This window comes from Aythya ferina (assembly GCF_964211825.1).
Source record: "Aythya ferina genome assembly, chromosome: 3".
NCBI classification, from domain to species: domain Eukaryota; kingdom Metazoa; phylum Chordata; class Aves; order Anseriformes; family Anatidae; genus Aythya; species Aythya ferina.
Genome location: NC_140298.1, coordinates 42,556,570 through 42,575,205, shown reverse-complemented (window position 1 = coordinate 42,575,205; position 18,636 = coordinate 42,556,570). Strand labels below are relative to the sequence as shown.

General features: G+C 40.4%; 1 protein-coding gene across 1 annotated transcript in view; it reads right to left on the bottom strand.

Annotated features, from left to right (window-relative positions):
- The window catches only part of EGLN1 (egl-9 family hypoxia inducible factor 1), a 33,933-nt gene that overhangs the window by 3,589 nt on the left and 11,708 nt on the right, over window positions 1-18,636 (bottom strand). The window contains exons 2-4 of the mRNA XM_084513147.1: window positions 4,487-4,606; window positions 2,654-2,790; window positions 1,069-1,136 (exon numbers count right to left, since the gene is read on the bottom strand). Of these exons, the coding sequence (XP_084369273.1) occupies window positions 1,069-1,136; window positions 2,654-2,790; window positions 4,487-4,606 (325 nt within the window). The remainder of the gene's footprint in view (window positions 1-1,068; window positions 1,137-2,653; window positions 2,791-4,486; window positions 4,607-18,636) is intronic.

Genomic DNA, 18,636 nt, shown 5'->3' with positions numbered 1-18,636 from the left:
CCAGCTCACCCGAGCCATTTCTCTGTATTTCTCCAACAGTAGCAGCTGAAGCTACGTGGAGACGACCAAAACAGCTCCGGCCGTGCTCCAGCTGGCTCAAAAAGCTGCAGGGTCACACGCGGGTGACGCGAAGCCTGACTTACAAACGCCGACACACTTCCTGTGGGGCCAGGTAGGCGTCACCCGGCATTCCCCATGGCCTGCAAAGTGCCACTGCCACCCCAAACACATGCAGGCCTAGGGGCCAGGGACTCCCTAACAAAGTGCTTCAGGCACCGAAAAGCCATGAACAGGAATCCGATTTGGAAGCGACTGGCCTAAAGTGTCCAAAATCATCATTTTCAGAACATTTGATGAAACTGTCGAGAAACTGGCCGTGTGTGCATGTGCACCTGCAGTACACCTGATTGTGGTTTATTTTTAAACTATCGCAGCAAATGCAAAATCATGATGCATTTACAAGTATGACAGAAGTCCCAGACCATTTCTACTTATAATGCTAATTTGAACAGGAAAATTAGATCAACTTCCTCTTGAGGGAGAAGCCAGAAAAGGAAAACAGATGCTAGATATGTGGAATTGGAAATAGAGGAAGTCACTCCATTCTTTGATTCCAGACTTTAATTTTAGGCTTTTGTTTTTCCAGTGCAGAGATTCTAGTCAAGTTCAGTTGCACTCACTTGTCAGATCACTGTATCCTACCACAAGTATTTACATGGCTGTCAGTTCTGCAGTGCCTCACAGTCTCTGGTGTATTTGTTGTGTTCCACACCTACTAGAGAGACACGAGTAAGGAGAAGCTGTATCCCCCGTAAGAAAAGCCTGAGCAGCCTCAGGTCCCACAGGAAGTGTGTGCAGAACAAGGAGTTGACCTGGATTTCCCAAGTCACGGGCTAGCAGCTTAACCACTGGATCACCTCCCCTGTAAAGCCTATATGAGTTAAGTCTTGCTTTTTCCTCCTGCTTTTTTTGCATAAGGGAGATGAGGTTGGAGTGCTATTATTCCAGGAAAAAAAGAAAAAAGAAAAAAAAAAGAAAAAAGAAGAGGAGATATTAATGAGAGATTACCTGTTAGATATTTTACTTTAGCTCGTGCTCTTTCATCTGCATCAAAATACCACACTGTTATTGCGTACCTAAGGAAGGGGATGAAAAAAGAACTCCTGAACTAGGAAGGAAAGCAGACATACTACTGTGAAGCACTTGACATACAATTCAGACTAAATGAGACAAGATTTCTGCAGTTCAACAGATACAACAGATGAAAGCTTTCATAAAGCAAGCAATTTTTATTTTTTTTCCTACTCGTAGGCATTGTCTGACCAGTCATTGAAAAGGTGACACTGATGCTTTAAGTATACAGTGTTTTTTTGTTTGTTTGTTTGTTTGTTTGTTTCTCTCCCCAGTGAGTTGTCATTATGGTTCTTGCTCAGGAACTGTAATACAGTCTCTGCCTTATGACCTCATCTCTTCGACTTTACGCAACTTTTGCTTTACCTCAGCTTTTACTTTACTTTGTCAAGTCCATCAGTGAGTCACACAAAGCTTTTCTGGACATTTGCCATAAGGGAAAATTAACTACCCCCATCTTACACAGCTCCTCTGGTTTTCCATGGTCCACAGAGGATTTAAATATGAAATGCCAGCTATTGAGAAAAGACTTTAAGGAGCTTTAGTAAATGGCATTTCACCCTCTGACTCTGCCCAGAGCATGCAAGGGGGAAGGGAGAGTGGGGCAGCCTTGGGAAAAGGCTCTGAGTGCTGACTGCAGTTTCAAATTACTTCTTGCAAAGGTACTTGTGTTATCTAACAGCCCCAGTTAATGTTCAGTGCTCTGAGCATCAAAACGTGTTGCAACATGTGCAACAGGAAGTTTGGATTAACGACTCCAATGATTTACCTATTAACACTATCTGGTAGCATTACTTAAAATGTCAGGCAGTGAATGCATTCACATTTAGCATCATCCTCTCCCCAAAACAGGGACAAAAGAGGTTTCAGGTTCCATCTGTGACTCAGACTGGAACGAATTCTTGCAATACTCCAAAGAGTTTTGTTTATCAATGGTCATTACCACCCCGCAGCCCTCTCCCAGTTCCCAAACTAAGTCACCTGTAGAGCAAAGAAAAGGGAGAGTGAACCTAACTATTGGCTAACAACTCCCTTCCTCCCAATGAAAACAAGCATAAAACTGAAGCACCTGGTCAATCTTTACAAAACACAGAACTGTGCTAACGACAATGGGAAGGGACCACAGTATAAAGCCATTACACAGCAACAACGCAATCAATACCTTTTGGCTGTGGTTGGGGCCTGCTTAAGGCTGTGAATGGTGCCTTCCAGCTCTGTGAAGTACACTCTCAGGAATTTCTGAGGATTCATGTACCTCACCCTACCCATCCTGGCTGAGAGAATATTCTCTCCAAAATAAGTGATCAGACATTGGTACCAACTCAGCAGCACAGCTGAAGCCTATCCAACCATCAGGAAAACAAAACCAAACCAAACCCTTTGCCATAGTGTAACTGGAATTTGGGATGGAAAGACCTAGGATCAGGTTCATAATTCACAGTTTAATTCATTTCTTGTTAGGAATCCCTCACCTTTTGATAAAAGAAGCATCATGCAATGTATCTGAGTCCGTGAGTCCTACCTTGTAGCAAATGCTGGCTGTACTTCATGAGGGTTGCGGCGATCAGACCAGAAGAATAGCAGTCTATCAAATTTGGGTTCAATATCTGCAAATTGGGCTTTACCTTCTGGAAATATCCGGAGGATGCCTCCACTTACCTACAAGTTAAGTATTTAAAACCAGTGCGTTAAATATAATGAAATAGTATTTTCAAAGTACTGAATATTATATTTAAAAATACTTCAGATGCATTGAGCTGAACTAAAAGCCTTTATCTTTATACATGCTACAGAAATAATGATTCTGTGGCTCTTCTGTAAACGCACTTCATGTAGCAAGTTTTACATATTTTTCAGCAAGTAATTTCAAAATGTTTGCAAATATTAAACCTCCATTCATGTTTAAATAAAAGGCATGGTTTTAGATTGGTTGGATTTCAGTTGTATCACCTACTTGCAAAAAATAAACAAACAAAACTGAATGATATGATGGAGGTGGCTAAAAATATGGCCATACAGTACAGAAATGTATTTCACATCTGAGTATCACCTGTTCCCATTAATGGGATCAATTCATTTAACAGCAGTAGAAGCAATAGTTTGATGTCATATTTCTATAACTAAGATGAGGAAAGACTAAGGAACTACAATTTAAAGCTAAGACCTGTATTACTCCAATTTAGATCCCTTACAGGCTTTGAAAAACAGTTGGAGCTACCTATACACACCTAGAAAGTATCATGAGATCAGGTTGTTTTTAAGTCACATTAACTTCTTCCTACTGACAGTATTGATGTCATTAAATGCAAAAGAGGTTTTGCAGGAAATCACATACCTTTGTTCATAAATTAAATAACCAGCTAGTAATTTTTTAAAGTTATTGGGAAAACGCAATCTGTTTTAATTCTAGAGTTTGAAACACATCCAATTGTTCCAGGAGAGAAATTGTAATCCATGCATGTTAAGCTGTTCTGTCCAGCCAGTACACTTGTGAAGTGTACAGGGGAAGTACACGTCAAGATGCTGTCATAGCAAAGAAGGTTAATAATTTATTTCCTAATTGAAGGATGAAATTTAACATTTCAAAGAGCAGTCAGAAAGATTCAAGTGCACCCACTTCTCACTCAGCTTTCTGATCGGTAAGTTTTGCATGAGTATGGACGTGGTCTCGTTGTCTCATCCAACTCTTGTAAGAAATCGATTGTACCCATAAGGAAAAAAAAGAAAACCTCCTAGCTGCAACTTACCTATATTTGGTGCCCCTGATTCACACAAAAACTGACTGCTCAAGTGCTCTTCCACTTTCTGTTTCTTAAGTATTATGACAGAAATATCACTTGTTTTATCTTTTTTTCTCCATATACAATGAGAATAAACTTCTGTACAGCTGACTGCATGGGAGTCACAGAATAAACAAAGCTATCTGTGCATTACGCTCTCATGCTATCAACACACCCAGTTAATTATATCCCTTCTTCAAATCTATCTAAACCACTGGATTGCAAGGATAATCCTTATTAAAAAGTTAGTCATCACATCTATGGAGAGTTTTAAACCGATGGCAGTAAATTCTTAGGCCACTCTTAACTGTTATAAATGCTCATCTATTCTACACCTCGCACCCATAATAATATTAAGACTTATGCTGATTTGGATTATACTGATACCTTGAAAAAAAATGCCTCATCTATAGAGTGCCTCAATATCTGCTCAATCAACAAGGCAAAGGACATCCACAAATACCATAACGTACGAGCAGAACTAAGCACAGATGTTGGGAAGGACGTGAACAATAACCTACAGCAAAGATGCATTAGCAAGTAGATGTAAAAAAGTATAGAAAGAAGTTGCATACCTTGGCATCCCAGTCTTTATTAAGATAATATATACATGTAACACATCTTCCATCTCCGTTTGGGTTATCAACATGGCGCACATATCCTGTTCCATTGCCTGGATAACAAGCCACCATAGCCTAGAGTCAAGGAAGCAAAAGTGATAATTACTTTTCCTGTGTTGGTGGAAAAGTCTATAATTTATCTGCATTGGCTCCTACATAATCCATACATAAGCAACACAAAATTTAGATTAAAAATATTTTACCGCTATTTCTAATGAAGTTTTCTTTGTAGTTAAGAATAGCTTTTGAACATGAGCAGATGTCTACAACAAAGGCGTGAAACACATTGTGAGGAACACTGTTAAGGTACTGAAGGTGAGGCTGCCTCCATGCTGCTCAGACTTCCCTCCCTTGACTGAGATATAGGAGAAGAAAAACGTCTTGTTTATAATTTAGTAGCACACACTTCTTGTGGTAGAGGTACTAGTTCTCCAGACTCAAGTTCACAGCTATCCTTTTTTTTTTTTTTCTTCTTCATTTCCAATGTAAAGAGTTCCTCCTCAAAAACTGGTGCCAAACTTTATTGTAGGAGACTTGTTAGACAACACAATTAGCCCTTCTTACTCAATCACTCCAAGTGCGATCTTTGGCTTGCCTTTTGTCCTGTACATAGGAGGTCTTTGAACCTTTGTTGGAACAAGTCTACATGTACAACAAAAACATATTTTACAGTCAAGTGAGAAACTGAAAATAGACACTGAACAGTAATATCCAATAACCTTAGAACATCAAACCATTTTCAGTACAGTAGCATATTTAGCTTCCTATGCCGCAGTTATCCAAGCCAATTAAAAGACCCTGGTTTAGTTCGTTAGGACTCAGACACGTAGATGTGTGTGTGCAACAAACTGGCCATCTTGCTCACTCATGGTCTGATTCGCATGATTAGCTGCCACTTCACGAGCATGGCCAGTTGTGAACAGCACATCTGCACATCTTTATAAATTTCCTGGAAAAAGTAATCATTTCAGGCTTTTGAAAGAGATCAGAACAAACTTTTCCAAGCCAAGTTATTTCATGTATTATTATTCATGTTATTTCACTGCCACAATACCCAAATGTCTACAGAGACAATGCAACTTCTGCAAAAAGTCATAACATGAATTTCAGAGAAACACAAAAAAAAAAAAAAAAAAAAAAAATTGGGTTTCTACCAACAATCCAATACACTACAAACCTCAACGAATGTCTGCTGCCAAAAGTAAGTTTTAGCACAATCATTACAGTACAAATTTGGCCTGGTTAACTTAGAATTTAAAGTCAGACCCCCAGATGTTCAAAATTCAGCCACACCACTCTTACATAAAATATCAAAAATAATTTTCCCATTAGAATGTTAACTGTGAAAATATAACACACCAGATTAAAATAATCTCAAATAAAATGTTTCAGTGCATTTTTTGCTTCTTTATACTGATAATTTTACTTTTTTTTTCCCCTTTTAAAAATTATAATAAGTGAAGCTATCCACAGTTTCTAATACTTGCAAGAAACTTCTTTGAGCAAGCTGAGAAATAGTTTAAGGTACTTGTGTTTTAATCAGGAAAATATCTGTATATGATACGGAAGTAGAATGTATTTTGCTATAGCAGTAAACCTCTATAATCTTTTATTTCCAGATATACTCTAGTAAGGCAAGAAGCAATTTTTTTTACTAAATCCTTCTAGGATCTATGAGAACCTGTTTTTTCTAAAGAACAGCATAGTGGCTATAAATAACAGTAAAAAAAATAGGCCAAACTATTCACATGAAATGGAAATAACTACCCTGATTGGGCCTTGCACAAAAATTACTCAAAAGCATAAAATCGAAATATACTTGTAATTTTGAGATTAGGCATTTCAGCTTCCAAGCCCCTTTACTGTAATCATAGCGCAGTCATCATTACAGGTCTCCCATTATGTAAACATATTACATAGATCAAATAATGTGACCTAATATTTGGCAAATCTACTACTTATCAGTTTTGCAGGAAGATAAACCCACAAAAATCAAAACAGCGAGTTAAAGATACCAAATAATGTAATAAGGGTTCTGTAATTTCCTTTCTTAGGGAGAAAAAGGGAAGAAAACAAAAGCGAAGCTGGCCTGGAAGAGGAAGATATTTGGTTTCCACTGTAAGCCAAACCTCTTGAAGAAAGGCCCATGTACCGCAGAGCTTGTGCCGGGCTCCCATGGCACGAATGCAGTGCAGAACACAGATCCTGAGCTTTGCTGGATCCAAGCCTGTACCAGCATTCCTAATAACGTGAAAACGTAAATTTAAAAGTTCTGCTGTGAAGTATCATGAAAACAAAACCCTGACATTCACTGCTCCTCAGCACCCATGTGAAGCTGCTGCTTAATCTCCTTCAGAACAAAGAAAAGATTGAGGCCAAGCAGCCACAGCAACTTCAGCTTTCACTGACATCACGAGTTAGACTCAGATATGAAAACATCTCCAGGCATGTAAGCGACATCAATATCTGTCCGTGCGTTAAAAGACCCTACAGTTACAAGTTCAGGAAGCACTGTTCCCAGGTCACCCTACTCAACACCATATTTTTTCCAAAGGGCACAATTGCCTGCCTTCTGTTTCTCAAGAAAGTTAATTTTGCAGCTAGTTGAGCATAAATTTGCATTCTGTTTTTCTCATCTCCTTTCCAAGCAAGGCACTGTTTTCTTCACTTAAGGGAAGTCCCCACCTGCATCCCCCAAAGCTGAGCTCTGCCCAGGAAAGCAAAAGAGGATCCTTTAACCTCAAACCTGCTGAAGGCAGAGGACTAGCAGGTCTTGTCAGAAAGTCTGGGGGCAATGTCAGCTGCTGTCAGCTTAACATCAAGATCAGCCACAAAGGTCGGTGTTAGAAACGTTTCGTGCCATTTGAGTCTAAAATACAGTCACTGGAAGGAAAAAAAAAAAAAAAAAAAAAAAAGACCATTTGTTTTTGACTTTGGAGCCTGAAACTTCTGCTATCGTTAACTGCAAGAGCGGAGAAGCAGTGTTGCTGCGATAAGTTAACTATATATGTTTGTTATAACAGTAACAATGACTCAGCCTTTAGCCAGAAACTGGAAAGCAAACACATTTGCACATCAGGCAGTGCAGCACAATATACACGGCGTTCTCCAGCTAGCGCGGCAACTGCCTTTCCCCAGTTGAACTGTGATAAGAGAAGCTACAAGCTTAACAATTTGCAGGACATGAGAAACACACTGCTTTGGGGAATGATGCAAACTGAGCTTGTGTCAAACTGTCACGGACTGCAAGATTAGTCACGATTCTGCTCTGTGGGAAAGCACAGAAAAGTTACCCATGTAAATAATGACATATTTTTTTAAAACCATTTTACAATACACATAAGCGTGCAAATATGTATGTCGGGCAGGGAGAAAATTTTGGTTTTGTGGCCTTTTTTTAAAAAAGACTTTATTAATGGCAGCCAAAAGAAACAGGCATCTGAGACCAGAATGTCCAAAATTCCTTAACATTTCAGACTACGAGCAATAGAGTTGTTAGCTCTCCGAAACAAAGCTACCTGTCTCATCCGTTCTCTCATAAAAATAATTAGCAAATTTAACTTAAGACATTACTTCCAGTTTTATAATTGACAAGGTCTCCCCTTTTGTGCTTCTCAGGCATTGCAGCTTTTAATCGTTCAGCAATCCTAACTTCTGCACAGAATGTGTTTAAATCACACACTGGATTTGTTCACCCTCTGCAAAACACTTCCAGTGTTAACCTTCTTTAATCCAGCAGCAGCATTCCCTCTGCCCGAGCACTCATGCCTAGCACATGAGCGCTGTCCTAAGATACCCTCTGGAATTCATGAGTAATTGAAAAAGTATGAAAGCGCCCTAGCTGCTCTGCAATCAGCACAACTCGGGTCTGTCAAACGAAATTAATCACACACTTAAGCAGCTGCTGATCGCTCATTCACACACACGTTCTGCTTCCAACTGTTCAGCTCTGGAAAATTAACTTTAGGTTTTTACCCCAAACAAGCAACACTAAGTTGCTGTTACTAGCAGAATTAATTGAAACCACAGATTTTTTTTTTTTGCAAAGCATCTTCATCCTTACTGTGTCAACCCTTATTGTAATTAGGGATTAAATGAAGGTAACAGAGGGAATAACCCACAGTCCATACAGTTTTTGTTCACTACATGAAGAGGCATCAGCTAAGACACCTGACCTGGCAGGCACAGCACATCAATTCAGCAGAGCTGTGATGAAAAAATGAAAGAAATGTGAAGCTGAGTTCAAGGGGAAGCAGTCTCAACCACCTTCACAGAGAAGAATGAGAGCCTAACCCATAAAATAAAGAAGGAAGAGCTGCAGGTAAACAAAATGAAGGTTTTTCTCTCTCCTCTCCCACCCCTCTCACAGCTGGACACTGACAAGTTTAGATACTTGCTATTCCTTCCTTCTATTAAGGAACAGTATCAAATTCTTAGGAAAGGGAGGAAAATACCATTTACATGGCGACATAAAATTCTTCCAGGAAAACAAACAAACAACAACAACAACAAAATAACCCACAATAAAATGGAGAGAGGATGTGTGTTATGTCACATTAATTTATTAATATAAAATAACTTTATTGTTTAGCTCAGATTAAAGAAAGCTGCATCAGTCAAGGAGATGTCACTTTTGCTGTTTGCTGGAGGAACTGCAAATCCCAGTGAGCAAAACAAGATGTCTAAATGTAAGACCGATGACTTCCTAGCAAAATTTATCAGACGCTCTCACAAAGACTTCACTGGAAATCCTTGGCGTGGGTAATTTGACAGATTATTCGAAGAAAAAAAAACAAAAAACAAAACAAACAAAAAAAAAAAAAACACCACTGGAATGAAGAACCAAAGTAAAGAATAAAACATCTGACTTGTCTCTTTGTGGTCGATCTAATGCATCTCTAGTTCAAGTACGTGTTCATCCTGGACAAACAGCAGTCCCAAAGAAAGACGTTTCAGTTTGAGCACTCGTCAGTCTGAGATTTTTCACAAGGTGTACAAAATAACAACTGACTGAAAGAAAAAAGACTGCATTGGTACTACCTGGTGTGAGCACAGTCAAGATTACTGTTTTAGCATGCTAATGTGGTACAAATTGGCTTGCATTCATGTGTCTTCTACTGCAGGTTCTTCACAATCAGAGACGGAAGCTTTCAACAAAGACAATATCAACTGGAGAGAAACTCCTACCAGTTCTGCCCAAAACAGAGGAAGTCAAAAGTGGTAAAATAAACTCTTTGGGTCACAGCTAATCCGAGTATTTCAATACTGACTTTCATCCGAGTAAGACTTTATGCTGATATACTCCATGTATAGCAAGTACTCCTGGCAAGCAAGGCCGGGGTACCAGGCATTTACAGAAGTCAGAACTGCGAAACTAGAAAAGCCAGAGAGAAATACCAACATTGGCAAAGATTCCCTCAGTAAAGATCTACACCTTTCAATCACTGTCAGCCGAAGAACCTGAAAGAAGAAAGCAACCTTACTTGTTACGGGCTTAAAAATTAAATAATGGTGGTTCACGTATCCACAAGTGAGAATGGGAATCTCTAAGTTTGAGTTAGGAACTAACAAAAATAGGAGACTCGCCCACTGCAGCAGCTCTGAGGCCCTCACTGCCTAAACCACCAGCTATCTGGATCCTACTCTGGCAAACGCAGAGCAAGCTGCTCTTCTAGGAAAAACCAGCTGAGGGTAAGGATGAGAAGCAGGGGTCACCCCAGGCCACAGGGATGGCTCTCGGGTGGCTGCAGAAGGCGGCGGCGGCAGCAGTTTTATCAGGAAAGCAGGCTTGGAAAAGCTGCCAGCCCTCCAGCTGGCACACCGAAGGCAAACCGAACGGAGAACAAAGTTGAAAAACAAACTAAGATAGGTGGGGAGAGAGGGAAAACAAGAGCTGAAATAGCTTCTTGCTCTATAAATAGAGTCAGGCACACAGCTATGTGGGAGGTTTGTATTTTCCATGAACTTCCAGGCAGTCCAGAAAGTAATGGCAAGCCGACCTGTCTCACCCTTCCCCAGGCCTCTTTCGGTGCAACGCCCACTGCAAGCTTTCTAACTGCTCTGACAGAAGCATGCTTGTAAGTAACTTTGGCACAGCAGCTAAATGATTTTACCACTTCACTTCTTTCTTGCTTTCTAGTCATATTACAAAGACACATGAGGAATCATATGATTTCTCAGCTCAGAGAAAGCTTTGTCCGGTTAGCAGTGTGTCTCTTCAGCCGCAGACTTCTCAGTTTCTCCTCAGGTTAACTCAAAAACATCCACTTCACCCATCCTAGAAATGTTCATGCTGCTTAACCGGCCATGTTCAACCCCCCATCTATTCTGAATTTACACCAAACGCCTTCAGTGTAACCAAGATGCTGCTCAGCAAACAGGCTCAGGCATCCTTTGGGGTAGCTTCATGAAGGTCAGTGGTACCCCCCCTTCACCATTCAATTCAAATCACACAAAGCTCATTTCCAAATATCATCCCTTTCATTCATGCCTGTATACAGGCTCTAAGAAACTTTCATGGGCTCTTAAACTGATGAATAAATTTCCATACAAATTTGTATAACTCGGCATTTATTCCAAACGGCACAGGAAGAACTGATGCTGCTGAAGTCTGATATTCAGGAGTCGACTGTGAACATGGGACGAGCTCCCATTTTAACAAATAAATCTAAAATGAATAATAATAAAAAAGCATACCTAGAAAAGAGAAGCTCCCTTAAAACAATCAAGCAGGGGCCATTAACCTGGGGGAGATCTTGAAGGTGCTTGGAAGCTTGGACAGAGAGCACTTGGACGGAGCCCTGAGGAAAGCAGGGCAATCAGAGAAACGTATCTCCAAAGGCGAACCGATAAGCGACTGAAACCCACGTTATAGACAGAAATAACAGGAAGACCTAAAATACGCTTCCTACCTCCCAGACAAGCATTGTAATGTTTTACAGCCGCCAACTAGTCTACTCCTTCACTGAGATAACAGCATTTAAACATTAACAAGGTTCTCTCTGCTCTCGCACACCTGAGCTCGTAAAGTTACTAGTCTCAGATCTCCAAATGCAAAGAGAGGAGATCACCAAGCCAGCTTACAAGCTTCAGGGGAAAAAATACAGATGGTATCTTCCTTAATAGTTAACACGCTGGCATTTTCCAGGCTGCTAGCCAAGTTAGGTAAGAGTTGCCTTTTCTCAAAGTTATGCCAGTTTAACCAAAAGGCTTTGCTTTAAAACCAAATCAGTGAAATGAATGCAAATACCCCTGCAGTCCTTCAATTTGATTAAGATCTGGCTTCCATTAGCTTAATCTAACTCTTTATTGGAAAAATAAAACTGGGTTCAAATCTAATTAAGAAAGTCTACTAATAATTGTGCATTGACTTAAACAGGATTTAAAAAAAAAAATGTTTATCTAATGCAACTCTGAACATAAACAATGTCTTCAAGCTTAAAATGCCCATATCCCCTTAAAAAAAATAATACATCTGAGTTGTTATTTACTGATGTGCTTCAAAACACTAGTAGTTTCCTTGATGTTCAACATACACATTCTGAGTTTTAATACTGGTCTATTACAAACTTAAAATTCAACAACCTAGAACAGACAAAGAAAAACTAATTGAAGCTTCCCAAAGAAGGTAGACAAAAATTGCTGTCACCAAGGGCAGAATGTTCTCTTTAACATCCTAGGCTCGAACACAACACTCTACTTTGCAGCTGAGAAAGGTGTTTAAAGCATACTCTGAATGGTAGTAGCCCAAATCTCTTTACAATATGGTTAAATAAGTTGACCAACAGACTTCAGATTCAAACAGCTGGTGAAAAATGTAAAATGTGTTTCTTCAGTTGGCTGGCCTCCATGGATAACTCCCCATTCTCTCCAAGAGAAGCAGACTAGTGAGTCAGTGTTTTGGCGCTATGTAAAAGTTTGACAGAGAAGTCAATCAACACAAATGTTAAGAGTCTGCTTTTAATTTAACATCATAATTGCTTTGAAAAGAATAATACCATCCAAAAAAAAAAAGAAAGAAACTTTTGAAACCACTTTTTTTTCCAAGAAGAGGCAGAACGTTCTGCTCTTGCATGACTCCAGTCAACTTAATTCATCACTAACCATTCAGAAAAAGTGCAGGAAAGCAGCATCTTTATGAACTAAAAATAACACAACACTAAAACCAATTATGATAGTGCACTAAAATAGAAAGAGGTTGTCTCATTCAACTACATCACTTAAAATATATTCTTGCAGAGTTTTGTGCAGACCAGATTCTCTGATCTAACCACACGACACCAGCAGACACACTGATGACTTCATGTCTTACTTGAAACTATCAATTTGTTTCCACTTTAAGGAGAAAAATAACCATGGAACAGGCACTCGGCTTGTATGAAAGATTTCTTTATATATGTTGATGAAAAATTATTTTTAAAATATTTTTCAGTGACACTTGCAAGGAGCCATACAGTATTCAGCAACACCCACAGCATCCCAGCTTGACAAAGTACACTAAAGCATTCACTTCTACCTTTAAGAGTTCTGACTTATTCTTATAAATTATGTATTAAAAGCAAACAAACAAACAAAATATCTATGCAGTGAAATGTTAATAGACAAAGTTCTGCTTTAATTCATATTAATCTTCAATAGAAGCCTTACTGAGGTTTACAGCCAAATAACAACAAACAGCCCGTAGCATGCTCTCAAACCACCTACAATTGAAACCCAAGAAATGCTGACTCTGTCCATACTGGTTTTTATGGGCTTTCACACACAAACTGTCTTTACCCAAGCTTTTCTTTACAGTCCCTGCATCACAGCATAAGAGGGCCTCTCTCACAACTGGTATAAACAACACTTAGGGTTTTTTTGGTTTTAACCAGATGACCCAGCATATGCAGCTCAAACACAAGCAGGCATCATACAGACCTACTCCTACTAGTGCTGGTAGAGAGTCTTGAGAAATAGCCATGGCCAAACAGAATTAAAGGCTGATCACAAAGGCCACGAGCAGGACTTCTGATGTTGACACACAAGTCATTATTTCAGCTTCAAGAAGCACGCTGCGGTAGTAAACCCAGCCCTGACTACCTGAGAGATGATTTCCCCATGAGAAATCAAAACAAAAGGTAGAAACACGCCGGCCACAGACACCAAGACACGCAACTTGTTTTTCAGTGCCAGTTTCGGACATGGAGCCAAATGCCGTGAAGCCACACCAGGCCCACCAGGCCTCATGTTCATTCACGGCGTTTGCTTGCTGCCCTACCACCAAGTCCACGCAAGCGTGTGCTGCGACGAGAAAGTTAGGCAGGCACAATGCAACTCCCGGACAAGACTGTCTCAGGAATGTGATTTATTTGCTTTACGAGTACGTGTCCATGTGCACGAGAAAGATCTGAATGTACCAAGCACCGACTCCAGGCAGCCAGAAAAACTTGAGAGAATTGCCTGCCCTGGCCTGGGTGATACAAAAGCCCCACCATTTCCTTAAACGCCAATTCAGCTGACTCTACAGTAAATTTAAGTTCACAGCAACAATAACATCCCTACTTTAGGAACTGGTGCTGCTCGGACAGGATTTCCCAGTCCCCCTGAAAGTCACCTCCCCAGCCGCCACAACCACTTCTGCCCCAAGAGAGCAAACAAGCAGCGTGGTGGAAAAACAAATCACCCTCGTGCCTTGGGAGAAACAAAATGTGTTGTATTGCCCACTATCCATTGATTAGAAGGAACCCATCTGGCTTGTTCTTTGTCCATTTATAGATAGCACTATGAAACTGCTAGGGAAAAAAATCCATGAAAAAAAAAGAAAAAAAAAAAAGACGACTTTCCTCCTTCCCACTATAATGATAATGAAAATAATATTTTATATCATCATCAAACTGAGTAATTTGTCCTCCCTAAAAGGCAAGAAGACTCCTCCACAGATCTGTCTGTAAACAGCTAAAAAAACCCCTGCTGATTCTGTCAAGGTTCCTGTCAATCACGATTGCTCTGACTGGATCTCCACAAGCACCGTGGGCAGAAGCAGGGTGCTTACCTCAAGCTCAGGCTGCATTTTCCACTCTAATACTCAGAAAGTAGCTGAACTGAAACTCTGCATGAGTAACAATGTAAGAAGTAAAGCTATGGTGCACAAAACCCAAACCTGACGGGAACAACAAAAAGCCTCCCTAAAACAAATTATCCCTGAGATTTTTTTCCCCTTTTTCAAGGCATTCAGAAGAACCCAGAACCAGAACCTCTCTCCCTTTCTGCCCCGTATTACCACACAAAATGTTAGAAAAGCTAACACCTGGCTGAGTTAACACATAGCCACTGTTACTTTACATTTCTTAAAAGCATCGCATTTACTAAAAAAAAAGGGAAATACATTGTTCCAGGTTGCACCCATAAATGATGGATTTAAAGACAGAACACACACCTCTATCCATTCAAGATGTGTGCTTCTGCAGAAAAGTTTTCGTGCATGTCCCCAAAAATTCTACGAGTGATAATAAACTTTTTGGTTAACCAAGTGAGAATTATGGTTTTACAATATCCTGTACTTGCTGGGGAAAGGTTGCAGGGACTAGCAGTAATAGCCTAGATAGAGGTATCACGTCAGCCCACCAGAACTGATCTGTAAGATGTATTTATGCAACCTAAACACTAGATCTGCAAAGCACAAGTTTTATTTTTCAAAGCCTCTTCCCAACTTTAAGTTGTAACCAAGAAAAGAAACTAAAGCTGTATTTAAGAATATAAATCTGGAAACATCTTGAAATAACTCCCAAACTCCCCATCATCTTAAGCAACAGCAGTGGAAATTATGGCTGTAAAGATGTACAGTGAAGCAAAAAGATGAAGAAAGAGCTACCAGAAGTAACAGCAGCACTGCCACAAGCATTACCAGAAGGGTGAAAATAATGCTGAGTACCACAGGAGCTAAGGAACAAGTGAACCAACAATCAGTTCTGCAGAATGCTGGATTCCAGATTTCTGTACGAGAAACAAATTTCCTGTCCAAGTCAGCAGGCAACCAACACGGATTTTGGGGTTGGCAGAAGTGAACCTTTCAGCCACGGACCATATTTTACAAGGAAGTTTCTCCATCATTGCTGAAAAAGAGCAACAGCTCTTTAAAAACGTGCACCTATTATTTTGCACCACTGGTGATTAATGGTTTCTGAGTAGGAGAAAACACTTCAGGAAATTTCCTGCAGACAGCCAGGTGATTTACTAACTTTGGTAACATGTAGCGATGGCCCCATATTTTTATAACAATGGTAATACAGCTCCCAGAACGTCACTTTGCATCCTCTACAGGTCTTTGTTTGATCCAGGGTATACAACCAAAGAAGAGCAAAAGCAATTTTGAAACTAGAGCATGACGGAAGGGAAAGACGAGGAGGAGAAGGAGGAGCGGGGCAAGAACTCGTGGAACGTGGTGGCGCTTGCCAAACATGCGCTGAGATAACGAAGGGGAGCAACTTCCAAAGCACGGGGTTTAATTGTGACTGCCCTGCTACTAACCCCATGAAATTGAGTTGCCGCTAACCACTGAGATACCCCAGAAAGCCTCAGCTGCAATTGCTTCGCTGTGTCCCCCAGCCCCTTAATCAATGGCACTACAACGCATCTTGGATGCTGGAGGTTACTATTAACATACAGAAATGCGAATGAAAAAAGAAGAAAAGGCACCACACACACAGCAAATCGCTGTCATGCTCATACCCACCCCCTGCATGCAGAAGGCTGTTCACATAACCTGTCTCCCAGATAAAATGTTCGCACAGAGTGGCCTTGCAGAAAGCTAACTAGAAACAAAAAACAAAAATCAATTCAAGTGGCAGGTGCTGTAACAGCAGATAACTGCAGTGTTCCTAACAAACCTCTTCCATTAGTTGTAGCCGAAGCTGACTTGCTTCATGTTCTAAATAATTAATTAGCTCTTGCTGGAGGCTGGGTACACACAGAACTGCTGTATGTAAAGACTGAACTAACACTGAATTACAAATTCTTCAGGGAAGCCATCGCTTTTGTAGGGCAAAATAAGCAAAATGGGATTCAGGCCTATAGGCAGTAACACATAAAATGTTTTTTAGAAACCAGTTAGCATTGCTAAAACTAAATTCTCAAGTAGGAAAACAGAGCTTGGGATGCCATGTGAAAATGACACAGCCCAGAGTGCTGACCAGGAGCCAGCAGCAGCCATGGCAGCGGGGAAGGGCAGCATTGTATTTTGTTCCCAGAAACAGCAAGCAGTGCTATGCAGTTACCAGAAAGACTGCTAAAAGTTGCTCCAGAAAACAAGGATTTTCTTCCTCTGTAAAGACAACCTCAATTTTGGGTTCCAAAGCCAAGATAACCCTTTCCTGGAAATCGAGGAGACTGGAGGGTGGGGAAGGAAGTATCGGATTTTTTCAAGGGGGAAAATCTCCCAGGGACTGCATCTTCCTATCACCGGCCAATTCTGTTCCCTGCTGAGTCCCTGAAGAATTCCATCACTTCCTCTGGAAAGCTGTACCCAAACGGAGAAAAAAATGTGCTTTGGATTTTTCACTCCCTCAAAGGCTATTTTTTCCTCTGGCATTTTTACCATGCAGCTATTACTAATTGAACTGGAGGAGCTGAAGCCTTAATGCCGAGGAAGGGCCGTGTGTTTCTAGCATTGTCTTGCCGTGGGTGTATCTTCCAAGTAGCAGGATGTGTGTTCAGAAAGAGAAAAAGACACAGCAATAAGTAAAACCCAGAAACAGCACATCTGCAACATTCCTGTGGAGATGGGATAAGATTAAGCTGAAGATAAAGCCAGTTGATGGTATCTTCATCTACGCTTCTTGATCTGCAGAAGTGCATTTATTTCCCAGGTTTGCAAGGCTCCCTTATAAAATTATAGCTCTAGATGGGTAAAAAATAACAATAAAACCATCTTAACTCATTAATACCAACATAACTTACAATGCAATTTGGGCCTAGCCTTTGACTCATGAGAAATTACCACTCCTGTTTTCTGTTTTCTCCGAGGAAAATGACAAAGTCAGGACTCCAGTCTAGGAACTCCTGTGTTGTTCTTGAGCCGGTGCCAAGTGTTAGGAGGCCTCAGGGAGTCACTACTTGTCATTTTCCCCAAGCTATAATGGAGATTTACTCAAGGCATTAGCTTTAATGCAAAAATTAGAAAATTTTAGTTATAAAGCACTTTAAGTATGGCCCTTAGTCCCAAGGCATTCCAAAATCCTGGAACAGGCAAATGCAAATAGCAATAAAACAGTAAATTTCAGTAGCAATTTCATCACAGCAAACTAACCTCCATTAAGTGAAAAAAAATGACAGCTGCCACCAGGATCCCTAAGGGGTCTGAACTGTTCACATGACCTGGGAAGAGGGGGGCGAGTGGCGGGCTGACAGTGTTCACATGCAATACAGAAAAGAAAATACATTGCAGAGTCCTTTCTACCACCGACTGCAGAAAGGTGCACAGAACAGAACGACACCAAGCTCCAGGATGACAAAATGGCAGGTAACATTCAGTAAAGAGTAAGTGCAAGTCAATGCCCCCAAAAGGGAAAAAAAAAAAAAAAAAAAAAAAGCCTTATACGCAGTGTTATCTTGTAAGCTGGATACTATCACTTTAGAAAAAAATGTAGTGAATATGGGCAGAATATAACCTCAGCACAGCGGCAGAGGCAACTAGTGTCACAAAACAGAATACATTATTATGCTACTATGCAAATTCATGCTTTATTTGTACATTAACAATGCAATCCTGGTTGCCTTACCTTAAGGGGGGATTAGCAGAACCAAAAAAGCTGCATAAAAAAGCAATAGCAACATTCAGACTGCACGAAGCAGTACCCAAGTGAAGAAATCCTAAAAAGAATCCTACAGTTCTTCAGTTTAGGAGGGAAAAAGTGTCAGCTGAAAAATGTATGGAAGCAAGTGTCAGACTTCTTAAAACCATGAAAGACAAAACGACTGGGAAACGAGTTCTCACAATAAAGAATCTCTAGGACATGGAAATCATCAGGCTGTAGGCTTTAAACAAAAGGAAGTTCCTTCCCCATCTAATCAAACGGTGGGACTCATTGTTACAGGATGTCGCAGAGGCCAAAAGTACAAATGGCTCTTAA